This window comes from Rhinatrema bivittatum, chromosome 3 (genome assembly GCF_901001135.1).
Source record: "Rhinatrema bivittatum chromosome 3, aRhiBiv1.1, whole genome shotgun sequence".
In the NCBI taxonomy this organism is placed as follows: Eukaryota; Metazoa; Chordata; class Amphibia; order Gymnophiona; family Rhinatrematidae; genus Rhinatrema; species Rhinatrema bivittatum.
This window is the reverse complement of record NC_042617.1, coordinates 189,270,664-189,287,434: the sequence shown is the minus strand read 5'-3', so window position 1 is coordinate 189,287,434 and position 16,771 is coordinate 189,270,664. Positions and strand designations below refer to the sequence as shown.

General features: G+C 45.6%; 1 protein-coding gene across 2 annotated transcripts in view; it reads left to right on the top strand.

Moving 5' to 3' along the window:
- The first annotated feature begins 1,396 nt into the window (after positions 1 to 1,396).
- SHPRH (SNF2 histone linker PHD RING helicase) overlaps positions 1,397 to 16,771 on the top strand; it is a 425,259-nt gene continuing 409,884 nt past the window's right edge. The window contains exons 1-3 of one of the 2 annotated variants that reach the window (XM_029594035.1): positions 1,427 to 1,493; positions 3,281 to 3,397; positions 11,101 to 11,778. In XM_029594035.1, the coding sequence (XP_029449895.1) occupies positions 11,131 to 11,778 (648 nt within the window). In that variant the 5' untranslated portion in view covers positions 1,427 to 1,493; positions 3,281 to 3,397; positions 11,101 to 11,130. Of the gene's footprint in view, positions 1,494 to 3,280; positions 3,398 to 11,100; positions 11,779 to 16,771 lie in introns of both variants that reach the window. The other variant, XM_029594036.1, reaches the window with a different exon arrangement.

The following is a 16,771-nucleotide window of genomic DNA, read 5'->3' as shown; positions in this document are numbered from 1 at the left end:
GCGCAAAGGAGAGTGGCCTGTGCGTGCGCAGGGAGAGTGGGCCCGCTCTCCTGCGACTTTTACTGAATTGACCTGTTTACATTGAATCGGCCTGATAGTACTCCTCTGACATTCATTGACTCTATCCCTTTCTCAAACACACACAGGCCAATACAGTAAAGTTCGCGGGACAGCGCCTACTCTCCCGGCGCGCGCACAGGCCAGTGTCCTGTGTGCACGATTCAATAAAACAAAATATTTAAATTAGGGCCCGCGGTAAAAAGAGGCGCTAGGGACCTCTTTTTGGACAGGAGTGGTGGCTGTCAGCGGGTTTGACAGCCGATGCTCAATTTTGCTGGCGTCTGTTCTCGAGCCCGCTGACAGCCCCGAGTTCGGAAACCGACGCCAGCAAAACTGAGCATCAAGTTTTCAACCAGCGAGCCACGGGCTGATTTTAAATTTTTATTTTTAACTTTTTTTTTTTTACTTTTGGGACCTCCGACTTAATATCGCCACGATATTAAGTCGGAGGGTGCACAGAAAAGCAGTTTTTACTGCTTTTCTGTGCACTTCCCCGGCGCCGGCAGAAATGTACCCCTTTCTGAATATGGGGTAAAGCTAGCGCGTCCAACCGCGGCTAACAGTTCGCTCCGCCGGCGCGCACTGTACTGTATCGGACCTCTTTTCTTACAATCCTCCACCGGGTTTCCATCCTCGGCGTTCCACATTGGGGAAGGAGGGCGGGTGCCCCTACCGTCGCTCCTGGCGCTTTTGCCGGCTCTTCAAAACTCACGGACACAGCACTTCCTCTATGCTGATCTCATTCATCGTGAGATCAACATACAGGACCAGCCAACCCCCCGAGTTTTGAATACACTCGCAGTCCGCAAACGAGGGCAAGCAGCGGTACGGCTCCTACAGCATATCCGATTTGGGGACGAGTGGGGGTGGTGCGGGGCCTGAGGTGCAGCATGTACGCCACGACTGGGCCCCTCTTCAGGCCGCGGCCCTGCCATCGGGCCTCTCCATGTGCAGTTCTCACGCCAACAGTACTATAATCCCTCGATACAGACTCTCAAAACGGATTCATAGCGAAAACCTCTGCACTTTTTCCGACGGTGGGGGTGAGTTGCAACTCTTACTTCCTTGGCATCAGGTACTTCAGGCCAATGCCAGGATGAAAAATGGCCGCAACCGCTTCGCGCCATTTCGGGCTAGTTTTAGCGGTGGAAATGCTGTTTTTTTTTTTTGTCTCCGTTCTCCCGTTATTTGAAGTAGTTTCTCATTGTGTAAATCGCCATCCCCGGCTGAGATGAAATCGAAGCCCAGCTTCGACTTCACTTCGGCCTGAAGCCCCTCCCGTCCAACCCCTCCGCTCCTCCTCCTTACCAGAGAGCGGATCCGGTGTACAAACTGGCAGCGGCGAACAGAACTGCGCCTGCGCGGCCCAAAGCCGCCGCTTCCGCTTTTTCTTCCGGCGCTCTCCGATGTCTTACTCTTAGCCGCAACTTAAGGTATGGGGCGTAAGTCTGCGCGAGGTTCCATCCTCGGCTCACCTGCACCTCTTCCACGTTTTCTAGCATCGTTTTTCTTTTTTCATTAAAAAAAAAAAAATCCATATTTATATTTTTAAACTAGGTTGTGCACCTTGGGTTCTGGCCAACAAGCTTCTGTTTTGTTTGTGGTGGTGGTGATGTTATTCATTTTTCTGCGTTCCTAGTTTAGAGGTATGGATAAGAGAATATCTACACAGAGGGGAAACTTTTTTTTTTTTTTTTGCGAGAAGAGTGCTATGGCATGCTGCTGATACATCTAGAGTCCTAGGGCTCAGATCTGCTTTATAGTTGTCTTTATTGAAACGGAGTAAGTTGGAAAATAGTTTCATCATCTTTTAACTCCTTTGTTTGTTTGGCTCTTCAGAGAATTCCTAAAGCATTAGAATATCTAACAACATCATAAGAATTCCTGAACATCTTAAGCTCTAACTCTTTTGTTCATGGGAAGGCACAATTGCCAGGTGCACTTTCCTCATGTTTGTGCTGTTCACTGTTTGATCCCTGATGGTTAGCTAAGTAGTAGATATGGGAAATGGCCAACTATTGATCTGGCTATATATCAGGGGTGGCCAGCTCCAGTCCTCAAGAGTCACACACTGGCTAGGTTTTACAGATCTCCATAATAAATATACATGAGATGCACTGGTTCCATTGTATGCAAAACTGTCTCATGCGTATTAATTGTGAATATCCTAAAAACATGGCCTTTTGGGGCTCTCGAGGACCAGAGCTGGCAACCTCTGATATGTAGCCAATACAGTTCAATAGTTGGCCATTATTTCCCATATCTACCACTAAGGTAACTATCGAGGATCAACAGTGAACAGCCCAAATGTGGGAGGAAAGTGCATCTGCCTTCCTCCTAAAAACAAAAGTTTCAGAGCTCAAGATGACCAGGAATTCTTATGATGTTGTTAGATATTCTAATGCTTTAGGAATTCTCTTAAGAGCCAAACATACAAAGGAGTTAAAAGGATCAGTTTCATAATCTATCTCCAACTTAATCAATTTCAATAAACATAACTATAAAGCAGTAGTACTAAATAAAAATTTCTTTAAAAATAAATTGGATGTTTAATACAAGACTTCTGTGCTATGGTATATGTAACTGTTCTCTCTTGATATTTTTGGGTAGCAAAGCATGCCATGCTCATGGGAAGGCACAATTGCCAGGTTCTTGTGGCCTGGTTTGGCCTCTGTTGGAAACAGGACTCTGGGCTTGATGGACCCTTGGTCTGACCCAGGATGGCAATTTCTTATGTTTTTGTTCTTATGCTGATCTCTGTTCTATGAACAGAACTATAACCTCCATGGATCAGTCACAAAAGATGAAAATATCAAGTGCATAGCACTTTTCCCATAGAGATTTGCAGGACCATTTCTTCCTTCCCTTCAACAATCCTGAATTGTTAAAACCAAAAATACATATCTGAAATAAGCAGTGGGCACCTTTCAAAGGACCTAATTGTTGTTGGTTGGTTTTTTTTTTTTAAGAGAGGCAAGCTGTTTTATTAAGGCTCTTCTAGTTTTAGCAATTTAGAAAAAGAGCTGCTCTTGCAGTTAATTTTGAATGGGCAGTGCTTTATGCTACCTATTTTGATAGCTGTATCCAGTACCCTCTCCCACATATTCAGCATCCTAGTGACCTGGTACTAGAGTACATGCATTTCATGACCTCACTGATTATGTCCTAATTACTCTGTAGCAATAAGTCTGCTAATAGGAAACTTTTGCTACTTTTTCAGTGACTTGAGGTTCAAAGCAAAGGACATCTAGTAGGTTTTTATTTAGTTGTGCTGGTGTTTGTGAAAATGTGGGCTTGCCGTTAAAGTTGATGAACAGATTGTGAAGCACTGTGAAAAGTAAGTAACTTAGGCATTAACATTTTTTATATCAGTGTTTGGTAAATTATTTATTGAAATATTTAGATTCCTTCAGAATTTTGTTCCTTTGTAGTGGGGATTAAGATAATAAAGGAAACCATGTGGACTATGAACCAGGAGACCAAGGTTCAAGTCCCGCTGTCGCTCCTTGTGACCTTGGGCAAGTCACTTTACCCTCCATTGCCTCAGGTACAAACTTAGATTGTGAGCCCTCTGGGGATAGAGAAATACCTACAGTACCTGAATGTAAACCGGTGTGATGTCTCAATTGAGATGAATGTCGGTATATAAAAATAATAAATAAAATAAAAATGTCTTCTAGGTGTATGTATATAAATGTAGATTTATTATAATTTTAAGATTAGAAAAAAACTTGCCATTTTGGACATCAGAAAATATATTGTTATCGTTTCTTATCAATCTTCAGCATATGGCTAGTCTACTATCTGGTGTTTGGACACGTGTTGCTGTCAATTTAATTGTTCAGCCCTTTTTGATATTGAACAGTCATTTGTAGTGTCAAAGCATCAACTAAATACAAGTGCCAAACAATTACCCATCATCACTCCACATCTTGTGTTGTAATTTTATAATGAAGTTATCATCTTAAGTTTCAAGATAAAGTCTTAATCTTCTGAGGTCTTGGGGAAGCTGTCATGCCCCCGGTGAAGTGCAGTACTGAGGAGGGAATGCTTTGGAACTGTCCCATAGATTCTATGTGCACAATGTGCAAATAGTGGTTCAGGTCACTTTTTTTTAGGGCCCTATTTACTAAACATTTTTCTCATGGACACAAAATAGGAAAAACCCTTTAGAATTTTTGGCCCTTAGTTACCTTAGAGCTTCCTCCTGTACCTTCTGGACTTCCGGCACAGAGTGCACTGGGTTATGGAAACTTGAGCTGTCATTCACTACTGCCCCAGGGAGAGGGGCTCCCCATTTTTACAAAACAAGTCCTTTTTCAAGCCATCCCCCCCCCCCCCCCCCCGAAACTGATTTAAGTTTGTATACTAGATGTTGCCATTGATCAATGACTGAGATTCCCTCCTCTCCCAGGGGCTGTGAGCACTGCTTTCGCTGGAGGGAACAGAGTCCTGGCTCGGGAATTGCTCTTGGGTCCTCCAGTGGCAAGTGCTGTGCATTGCCATGCAATCTTTTTAGGCTGGTTCCCAGGTCATTTGATTTTACTGCAATTTAGAGTTTGCTTGCAAGGATTTACAATTAATTGTGGTTGCAATGGTTTGTGATTTATTGATATCTGTAGAAATGCTTGAATGCTTACATTGCCTGAATTGGAATTGAGAATTGAGAAGATTGGAAAATCAGGGAAGAAAACCAAATATCAGATTGTGTTGTTTTTTTTAATCACATATTTTTTTTTTTAATCACATATTGATTAAAATAGGTGACCAGGTCAGTTTATAGGGCAGCTTAAGTTTCTGCTGCACTGATTTTTATAAAATAATTTATCTGATTAGCATGATTAGAAATAACTGTGATCTTCCTATGAAATGCTGGCTTTTGCAGCCTTATCAATAAGTTCTGACACCAGTACTGAATAGATTGATATAAGAACTGAATATTGTTTATTATTCTATTTTGTATTTGTTTTGTGTAAACTATAATGACAAAAAAGCCTCTTCTGTATACCTCCAATACCTATAACATAAAGACCAATACGAGGTATTAAAATTTAATTGCCAAACTCTAATGTCTGATACCTCTACTGAAGGTACTAACCATTGTTTAGGTTGTAACCTAGAGATGTTTAAGTACCGTTCTGCTTTTATCTGAACAGCAATTAATGTGATTTTGTCTTTTACTCAGATTTTTTTTATAATCAAAGACTTGCCGCTTGACTGCATTCAGTCTCTTTATGTAGAACAAAAAACCTCTCTCTATCAACATTCTCACAACTACGGAGAAAGTAAATCTTTCAGCATTTATCTTTACTGTTGTTCAAGATGGCTTTGCTTAGTAAACCTCTCACTCAATGTATTCTCCTAAGTTGTGCCTAGTGACTGCTTGACACTGACAGTGTTTCGACGTCATGCATCTGCTTCAGGGGCTAGAGAGAGCTAAATTGAAAAATGGTTTAGGTACCTGTTCGTACCTCAGATCAGTCCAGACAAGTGGGTTTATGCATCCCTACCAGCAGATGGAGGCAGAGAACAAAACTTTGAGGCACTGCTACATATCCGAAAGTGCCACCTGCAGTCCCTCAGTATTTCTCTGTCTCCATCAGATGGTAGAGGTGCAACCTGCAGTCTGGAGTTTCTAGGAAAAAAAAAAAGAAAAGAGATTGCAGATCCCCGAGGTGTTAGGTTCCTTCGTGGGCCATCCCTCGGGTAGAGCAGAGCGAGCAGGAGGTTGGTGATCCCTGTTATAGCTCGGCCCTTGTCATTAGGGGTGGTGGAAGCCGGGGGTCCTGGTTCCCTCATCCCCTCTGGGTCCCTGTCATCCTCAGCACCAGAATCCTTCCAGAAGCAGAGAAGTATTTTTATTTTATTCTTTTTCCTGGCTTATGTGATGTAGTGTGTATGCTCCTTTAAGTTAAAAAAAAAAAAAAAAAGAGGAGGAAGAAAGTGGCAGCAGGGCTGAGGCAGCGATCAAGCGGCTGCATTCTTTCACTGCCGAGAGGCAGGTAAGGGTGAGCGGGACCGGATTTCTGTCGTCCGGGGCTAGGTGCCTCTTCAGCATCGGACAGCACCGCTGATAATTTGCTTCAGCAGGGGCTATTTTTAGGCCTGATCACGCTGGCATACCGCCTCCCATGCAGCACGTGAAAAGTTGTCTCTGTTGCGAATCGAAACTAGAGCGGCTCAACATAACCGCATTTTGCCTGGAATGCATCTCTGGAGGGGTTGGGACCTCTGGGGGGTGGCCGGAGCATGAGGTTGGCTGGGCTGGTTCTGGAGACTGCAGGAGGGGGATCGGAGGATCTGGCAGCCATTTTAGAGCCTCAGGACGTCCCTCCCACACTGCTTCCTGCTGAGCAGCATCCTGCTGGTGGCAGGAATGGGAAAGAGGCTCAGGGGGTCGTGGATCCAGGACCCCTCTTCAGATCCAGAGGCATTTTCAACAGAATTTGTCCTCCTCCTCCATAAGGCCTATTTGGCCAAGAAGGAAACAGGGGTCAAGAGGCCCTTACCCAGGAAGAACCCTGGTGGCTAAGAAGCCTAGGGATTGGAAGCAGGCCAAATCAGAAGGGATCCTGCGGCTCTTAGGGCTCAGACAATCCACTGTGTAGGGAGACATGGGTGAGTCGGATGATCCCGATCACATGCAGGAGAGTCCAATGGATCTGGACAAGGATCTTGTTAATGCATTGGTGGATCCAATACAGGATCCGGACAAGGACCCTGTTAGTGTGTTGATGGATCCAATGCAAGATTCATATGAGTTCCCAATTGCGGAGGGCGTTGATCCTTGGGTGGTCAGGCTGTTCCGTAGAGAGGAACTGGGTCCGCTAATTCCCCAGGTGTTGGATGAGTTGGGAGTTAGGGTCACATAGGAAGATTCAGATAATGAGGGGGTAAACTGGTCCTGGAGAGGCTGCGGGGAACCCCTAAGGCTTTTCTGTTGCCTAAGAAGGTGAAGACGTTAGTGGATAAGGAGTGGGAGTCTCTCGAAGCAGGCCTGAAGGTAGCCAGGTCTATGGCTAAGTTATATCTCTTGCAGGAACAGACTTTGGAGTCGTGGAAGATTCCCCAGGTGGTTGCGGCGGTGTCCACAGTTACCAAGATGACAACCATCCCGGTGGCAGGCTTGGCCACTCTGAAAGATATCCAGGATCAGAAGCTGGAAGTTTTACTGAAGAGGCTGTTTGAGGTTTCAGCTTTGAGCCTTCGTGCAGCGGTGTGCGGAAGCTTGATGCAGAGAGCCTGCTTGTGCTCGGTGCAGAAGGCAAACGAGAAGCGGTTGGGGATGATGGTGGAGGCATCTCAGGCTGTCCACTTGGAAGCGGGAGTGGCCTATGTGGCGGATGCCCTCTACGACATGATCTGGACTTCCTCCAGGAATATGGTGTTTGTTGTTGCGGCGCGGAGACTTCTATGGCTGTGAAATTGGTCAGCGGATGTGTGGTCTAAAGATCAGCTGTCTAACCTTCCCTTCAAGGGCAAGCCACTGTTCGGAGTGGATTTGGAGCAGCTCATGAAGCAAGTCGAAGGGTAATAAGTTGCTTGAGGACAAGAAAACCTCCAAGAAGTCTTTTCCCCTTTCAGCTCAGTTCAGAAAGGCAAGGAAGTTTCGTGCTGTCAAGAACTCTGTGCCTGCGGTGCAGAAACAGAACCCAGGCAGACAGCAGTTCTTTCGAGCCCGACGTAGACCTCCGAGGAATGGTGGCCCGCAGGGGGAGGCGGAAATAAGATTGGCTAATGAAAGCAGGCTGGTCTGCTCCTCTCCAGAGGCTGTCGGAGGGAGGCTGTTCCTCTTTTACAAGGAGTAGACCAGGATCACGTCGGACCCGTGGATTCTGGAGGTGGTAAGAGATAGCTACATCTTAGAATTTTCTCGGCCACTCAGGGACACCTTTATAATCTCCCGCTGCGTCTTCCGGTACAAGCAGGAGGTGTTGTGGGACACTTTGCAATGGCTGCAGCTCCTGCGAGCCAGTGTGCTGGTGCCCCCTCAGGAGTGGATCCAGGGTCAGTGGTCAACAGAGAAGGGGACCTGGTCCATCAGTCAGCTGGAAACCAGAGCAGTTCGCAAGGCCTTGCTGGCGTTTTCCCACTCATTCGAGGGAAGTTGGTGCAAGTGTTCTCGGACAATGCGACGACGATGGCATACATTACTCATCAGGGCGGAATGAAGAGTCGTCTGTAGCGCTTGAGACACAAGAAATATTATTAGTTTGGGCGGAGATGCATCTGGTGGGAATAGCTGGGTCCCATGTGGCCAGAGTGGACAACGTGCAAGCAGACTATCTCAGCAGACATCTGGATCCGGGGGAGTAGGAGTTGTCGGCGGTGGCCTTCACCTTGGTTCAGGCGAGGTGGAGCAGGCCAGCATTGGACCTCATGGCGACTCCAGGAAACGCAAAGATAGTTTGGTTTTTCAGTTGCAGATAGGAGTTTGGCTCGGAGGGCTTTCGTTCTGCTGTGGCCGACACATCTGTTACTGTAAGTGTTTCCCCTGTGGCCTTTCATAGGTTGGCTGCTGCGACGCATCAAGCTTCATCCAGGCAGGGTGATTCTGGTGGTGCCTTAGTGGCCGCGCCGGCCATGGTTTGCAGACCTAATTTATCTAGCAGTAGACGGTCCCGTTTGTGTGGCCCATCTTTCCGGGTTGTTGTGGCAGGGTCCCATATTTTCAGACTGGGCATATCGCTTTTGTCTAGTGGCTTGGCTTTTGAGAGGCGAGGGCTCCGCTTGAAGGGATATTCGGAGCCTGTGATTATGACTTTGCTTCAGGCAAGGAGGCCTTCCATATCTTTGGCTTATATCCGAGTGTGGAAAGTGTTCGAATCATGGTGTTTGCAGAACAAAGTGCAACCTGTGAAGATGGGCATTCCGCAGATTTTGGCCTTTTTGCAAAGTGGCTTGGCTAAGGGTTTGGCCTATAATTCCCTCCGGGTTCAGGTAGCAGCCTTAGGGTCCCTTCGAGGTAGGATTCAGGGAAGGCCATTGGCATCTCATCCAGATGTGGTTCGTTTCCTCAAGGAGGCAAAGCATCTGTGTCCTCCGGTCTGGAAGATTTGTCCAGCTTGGAATCTTAATTTGGTTCTTTGCGTGCTGTGTGGCCCTCCCTTTGAACTGATTAGGGGGGCTTCTTTAAAGGATTTAACTCGGAAGGCTGTTTTCCTTGTGGCTATCTGTTCCGCTAGAAGGATTTCGGAGTTGCAAGCGTTGTCGTGTAGGGACCCTTTCCTGCGCTTTTCAGAGGATCGGGTTTCTTAGCGTACAGTTCCTTCTTTTTTGCCTAAGGTGGTTTCCTCTCTTCACCTTAACCAGATTTTCGAGCTACCGGCTTTTCTGAATTTGTCACCAGATGCACCTATGGCTAGGGAGCTGCACTTATTGGATTTGTGATGAATTTGCGATATCTTAAGATGACGAATGCCTTTCAGAGATTGGATAATCTTTTTGTCCTTTTTAGTGGAGCAAGGATGGTAAATAATGCTTCCAAGGGCACAATCACAAGATGGTTGAAAGAGGCTATGCATTCAGCTTTCATTTGTAAGGGTTGATCAGTTCCGGAAGGGTTGTGGGTGCATTTTACAAGAGCACAGGCAACTTCCTGGGTGGGCTGTCAATTGATATCTCCACAAGAGATTTGTCGAGGGGGCGACGTTGTCTTCTCTTCACACTTTTACCAAACATTACCGCTTGGATGTGTGGGCGCCAGAGCTGGCGTCTTTTGGGGAAAGTGTGTTGCACGGAGTTCTTTCGAGTTCCTGCCCAGCTTAGAGGGACTTGGGTACATTCTACTTGTCTGGACGGATCTGGGATACGAACAGGAAAGGAAAATTGGTTCTTACCTGCTAAGTTTTGTTCCTGTAGTACCAAAGATCAGTTCAGAGACTCATCGCCTTCTTTCAAAAGACTTCCTCGTTTCTGGATGTTGCTGAGCTAGTATGTGATATATTCAGATTTATGAGATTAGTTATATATGTGCTTTGATTTGGGACCAGGGGGCCTAGTTTTAGGGGGCTCCAACTTTGAGTCTCTGTTTGTCCATGCTTTGTTGGGGTTTGTTAATACTGAGGGGCTGCAGGTGGCACTCTCAGATATGTAGCAATGCCTCAAAGTTTTGTTCTCTGCCTTCATCTGCTGGTAGGGATGCATAAATCCACTTGCTGGTCTGATCTGTGGTATTACAGGAATGAAAATTAGCAGGTAAGAAACAATTTTCCGATATTCAAACAAAACTCGAGTTTGACAAACATGCATTTAAAAACTTACTCAAAATCAGCATTCTTCATTAGTATGGCTGCTATCTTTTCTAGTAGGCTGCGTCAACTATCTTACTTCAGTTTTTTTCTGACCAATCGCGTTCTCTTCTCTTGCTGATGAAACTCCTTAAAGTTCTCTATTACGCTTTTTTGTTCTACATAAAGAGACAATGCAGTCCAGCGGCAAGTTTGTATTTACATATAAAAACATATTTAAAAAAATCTATGAATAAAAGACAAAATCACATTAATTGCTGTTCAGATAAGAGCAAAATGGGACTTAAACACCTCTAGGATACAACCTAAAGAATGTTTAGTACTTTCAGTAGAGGTACCAAACATTAGAGTTTGGCAGTTAATTTTTAAAGCCCATATTGGTCTTTATGGTATTTGTTACATGCCTTCATTTGGCTTATCAATTTTTACTAATAAATTCCCGAACTTTAAAACACAAATCCAAGTAGTAGATTTAATCAATCTATATTTCTGATACAGCTTCACTCAGTATGCCACAAAAGTCCTATGTTTTGGCATATCTAGGCATGTATTGAGATGCATAGAGGGGAAATCTATATCCCAGATGTGCAATGGTTATGCAAAGCACAGTAGTTACCTGATGATTGTACCATAAACAGTTAAGAGAATATTTTATTTAGGTAGACAAACTTTGTGTTTTGATTATTTGGTTGGCATAGTAGAATTTAATATGCACGAATTGCAGGTTTATGTGTGTGCACTTGTGGATAACATGTCTCAAATCTGGCTAACATTTTCCCATCTAATAAAGGTGCAACCCCCCATTGGGGAGAGCTGCAAGATGAGCAGTCGCCGAAAACGTGCTCCTCCAGTGAGGATGGCTGAAGAAACGAAGAAACTGCACTGTTGGAATATGCATGAAGACCGAAAGAACGATGAGACTATAACTTTGGAGGACGACATTGGAGAACCTTTACCAGGCCCAAGCTTGTCCTCTCTTTCTTTTCTCATTGCAGATGAAGACAGCATTGATGAGCAGTGCAATCCTGTCAGTTCCAGCAGAAGGCAAAAGTCTGTGAGTTTCTCAACATTTGTTGAGAATAACGACTCTTGCTCCCTTTTGACTCCTTTGACTATTCAGCTAAACATTGTGGTCTCTCCTCACCAGTCAGATGATGATTGGAAAGCATTGCTTGGAAATTTCAGTCTCCAGATTCTTCCAGGGCAGGCTCTTCCGGAGGATATTCGGGAACGCAGTTTTACACTGACTAGAGCAGATTCAGGGGATCAGTTGCAGTTTTTGGTCTGGATGAAAGATAGCAAAGTAGATAACAAAGAGAGAGAAATAAAGTCATCATTGACCAATCACATGGAAGTGCTCTTGGTGGAATCTTCCTTCAATAATGAAATACTAGAGGACCTCGGGTGGCTGCAGAAGAAAAGAATAGTAAGACTTTATCAGAGACCTGCAGGGCTTCGAACATTACAGGTATTTTCTAATGACAGTTTTTTAAGGTATCTTTTCAGTTAATAATCTACAGTGTTCAAGTATGAAACTGCAAATATTTATTAAAAATGACTAGATGAAGTCCTTCTATTAATAACCAGTTTACATTTGTTGTTAGTATATGAAAATTGTTGAAACTTGGTGTTGATTTAAAGTGTAATAACCAAGCTTCTGTACTAACAATTTGAATATACACCCAACCATTATGCTTTGCTCCTGACTTTATTCATGTACTCATTCATCATAATATGCTACTTTATATGATTTTAAAAAGATTCATAAGGGGATAGCATGATAAACTCCCCATTTTGACAAGTATAGCAGTTGGAAGGTGCTTAATAAGTTATTCCTTTTATTCCTGTTAGACCAGTCCTTAACATGGGAATTCAACCCTCAGTTGATAGAGACAGAGGACACACCTCTTTCATGGCCTCATTCTGGGCTATAGGGAGGTGTAACTCTAAGTATTTACCAGTAGTCGCTACTGTGGACATGTGAGGACTAAGTTGTTTTCAAACTTTGAGCCTGGGTGTGGCCCTGGCGTAGTGGAGTCTCCTTTGCCCTTGGGATAAGAATACTTTGGGACTGATTTTCCTGATGGAAGTTTTCTCCCAGATTTTTCCTGGTTGAGTTTCCCTGTGGATGATTCCAGTACCCCTAGAGAACCGTGGACTCCCCAGGTAAGGTGTTCCCTAGCCCCTAGATGAATCTAAGAGGGGCTACTTGTGGGTGAGGGTCCTCAAAGCCTCTCCTATTCTATGGTTTTCTTGCTCTCTCCTCTCTCCCTGCTTGTTTGTGAAGCAACAAAGTTTAAAGGATTGAAGAAGATTTCTTTACTGAGGCTGGCTGAATTGCAGGAGGCTCAGGGGGATGGAGAAAGAGGGGTAAGTATCCAAGCAAAGAAAAGGGGATTTTGAGCAGGCTGTAGCATTTTATTTTGTTGTTGTCCCTCCTGGGGATCAGGGAAGGGCTGCCCATCATGTCACATATCAGATAACAAAAAGGAGGAGCTACTATTGATGACAGCATTACTGCCGCTAGGAAACAAGGGCAAGTAGCAGTGGCCATAGGACAAAGCACTGCAGGCAAGAGAATAAACTTGAGCGCTTAAGGAAAGAGGAGCTTGCAGGCCTTATTTCAAGTGAATTATTCACTTGAATAGTTGACCTCAGCCGAAAGGACATGGCTGAAAGTCAAGGAATAAGGATGCCTCCAAGGGCATTCCCATTACATAATGCCTTAAAGCACATGGTTCTGACAGAATGGGATAACCTCAAAGGGGCTAAAGTTATGAATAACGTATACCCCCTGTCCCTAGAGGAGAGAGACCTTCTCCTCTGGATTCTCTGCGTAGATGCGCTTGTTTTGGCAGTAACACAAAAAACGGCTCCCACCTTCTGGAACTCACTTCCCAAAGCATTGCGCTTAGCTGATAGCATGAGAACCTTTAAGACTCTGCTTAAAACCTTTTTGTTCAAACAGGCGTATTACTAACTTACATCTGATAGCCTCTGGCTTTTAGGAGCAAGAACAGCACTTAAGGTATGATGCTTGATTTACATGTTTGTTATTTTGTGAGTTTTTATGTTTTTATGACTGTTCACTTGTACATCACTTAGTTCATATGTTAAGCGATCCATAAATTTTAATAAAGATAAAGACAACGATCCCCGTGGAGGGAGGAACATCCCTGAACGATCCTCAGGATAGGAAGATAGTCTATTCTTAGACTTTTCTATGAACTCTGTGGCTCTACAGACTCCTATCTTTGGAGGTTACATGGCCTGGGCAACCTTGCACTGGATCCAGAGGGCACTGAAACGGCACAGCTAGAGTCGGCCATAGCATTTTTGGCAGATGCTATGTATTCTTTGATCAGGATTTCCTCTCGGGCATTGGCCTCTGGGGTGGCAGCTAGGAGGATTCTATGGCTGTACAACTGGTGGCAGATTTGGCAACCAAAGTGCACCTTTTCAGGTTAACGTTTGGGGTTTACTCTTTGGAGAAGACTTGTAGGAGATAAAACCTCAAAAATTGCTGGAAGATAGGACATGGCTAGAAATGTTGGGGCCTAGACTCCAGTGTCTTTGAGACCTGCGCAGATTTAAGCCAGCCAGGCTGTTTCTACCCCCTTCTCCCTACACATCACACATATTAAGATCCATCTGTTTCGAGGGGCCAGAAGAGCTAAGGCAGAGTCCCCTGTGGTAGCAGGAGAAAGCAGCCTGACCCAGTGATATACAGTGTGTTTCTCTGATGATAGTGCTGGTAGGTGGCTGCCTACCGAGTTGCATCAGATGAATAGGTACTGGAGATTGTTTGAAGGAGATTTGTTGGAATGTGCGAGGCTGGTCCCAAAGGTCATTATAATTTCCCCATGTACTTTGCAAATCAGAAGACAGGTATAGTCCTGGTGCCTTCTCAGGAAAGGGGTCAAGGTACCAATTCAACTTATTTTGTGGCACTAAAGAAGGACTGTTCCTTATGTCCTAGTCTGGACTACAGAGGGGTCAACAGGTCAACAGATGCCTCTATGTACCCCACTTCTGAATGGAAACTCTCTTCTTGGTCACTGTGGTAGTAAAAAAAAAAAAAAAAGAAGCGTACCAAGTCACTCTGGATCTTTCAGAGACATATTTTCATAATCCCATTCAAGAGTCCCATCAGAGCTACTGTTCTGAGTAATGGGTCACCATTTTCAGTTTTGGGTACTGCCCTTCAGACTAGTGACCATTCTCAATCAGGGCATAAATGGTACACCTGTATTTGGACGATTGGCTCATAAGGGCCAAATTTGCTCAGGAGAACTTCCAGGTCTCAGTTGCCCTGGTCCACCTCCTCCAACCGTCGGACTGGGTAATAAACTATGAAAAGAGCAATCTTGTACCTTCCCAGAACCTAGAATTTCTAGGTACTCCCATCAGTACAAAAGAGGGGCAAGTCATTCTATCCACAAGTAGGGTCTCCAAGCTGATCAATCAGGTGTTAGCCTTCCACACTTAGACCCTTACCTTGGTATCTCATATCTCCAACTGCTGGGACTGATGTTGGCATCAGTGGACTTGGGCCCATGGACCCCTTGCAACAGTCCCTGCTGTCTTGCTGGTCGCCCACACCTCAGGATTATCATCTGTTGCGTCCGTCGGGCTTCGACGGCTTCGCCCCGCTTGCCTCACCTTATTTTCAGCTCCTCCTGCTTACCTGGGTAAGATGGCTACCGCAGCGTCTACAAGCCGCCCACTCTGGTGTCCCCAGAACGGCTATGGTGCAGCCTTCCGCCATTGCTCCTCCCAGGTATCTACTAGGGTGCGTGTGCGTGGCAAACCCACATCTTTGTACTACCCTTGGCGCGAACCTCGAGGACGTTCCCTCATCCTGACATCACGCCATCCGGGTATATTACCTTAACAGATTTGCTAGCTCCTTGAGTTGGCAAGGACTCTAATCCGTTCCTGTCTGCGCTACTCTGCCACTTCTGTGCTGCAGCTGGAAGCTCTCCCTCTGCCCTTCGGGATATCAACTACCCGCTCCTCGGGGGCCCTCAGCTTTATTTTAGGTGCCTTTCAGGGATCAGGTACTCGCTCCTCAAGGGCCTGCTCTCCCTGCCTCGGTGCCTGTACCTTCTACAACTTATCTGGTGGAATCGCATACCTACATCTAACACCGAGTGAGTACTCTTAACTTCTCAGTCTATGTCATCCACAGTAACTCCTCACTGGGTAGCCTGCTACGGAACCTCCTTACGTCATCCAGGAGAGAAGGGCTCCCTATGCCGAGGTCCCTGAGCCTGAAACTCACTACTGCCACCTTGTGGCCATCTTCAAGCTGTATAATAAAGAGTTCAGTTCCGGTATTTTGTGTATAAGAGTCTAGCCCAGTGCTGTGGCTCCTCAAGGGGCTCCTCCCCGTGGGAGTGGTCATCTCCACAGCACCCAAGGATCCACCAAAACACACGTAATAACAACAGATTGCCAACTCCATGGATCCGGCTCAGCTCATGGCGTTGCAGGCCATTCCAGGCCTGGCCCAGCGGATCACCGAACAGCAGACTGCACTGGAAGGACTGACCGCTGCACTGAATCTACTACACAAACAGATGAACTGGCCTTCCACCTCAGGTAAAGAAGCTAAACCGTCAGAGGTGACGGTCAAGACTACTGTGCCTCTAGCAGCTCCCACCCGCTTCTCGGGAGAAGTATGGAGATACAGAGACTTCATTAACCAGTGCTGCATGCAATTTGCATTACAACCTGGCCACTTTCCCACGGCCTATGCCAAGATTACTTATATCCTGTCTTATCTAGATGGACGAGCCCTGTCTTGGGCCTCTAAGCTGTGGGAGCGCGAGATACGATTCTTCATGTCCTTGAAGGATTTCTCGAACTGTTTAAATCAGTTTTCGATGATCCTGCCCGGTATACCATTGCAGGATCTTCCTTGGTTCACCTGGAAGCAAGGGAACAAAACCCTAGCTGACTTCGCTATCGAATTCAAGACACTGGCATCTGAATTATCCTGGGATCCAAGATGCCTGAAGACTAGGTTTTTTGAAGAACGAACTCTCAGCATGAGAGATGCCTGAGACCTTGGCCGAACTAGTGAAACTGGCAACCAGGATCAGTTGCCGGCTTCGCGATAGAGTTCAAGAGACCAAGACTCCCAGGAGACCCTTTCTGAGTGAAGACCGAGTCAAGTCTGCACCCAGGCCCGCTCCTTCGGTCCTAGCATCTGGCGAAGAGGAACCTATGCAGTTAGGCCACAGCCATCTGACATCAAAAGAGAGAAGAACACGGAAGAAATTAGGGCTGTGTATGTACTGTGGACAAACTGGCCATGCTGTCCAAAATTGCCCTATATGTCCAGGAAATTGACAGACCTAAGTCCTGTGGGAGGACTTTTCTTAGGTCTCACCATTCCTCCTCCGCTCTCTCTAACTGTATCCTTGATCTGCAGACCTTTACAGTACCAGGTTCTT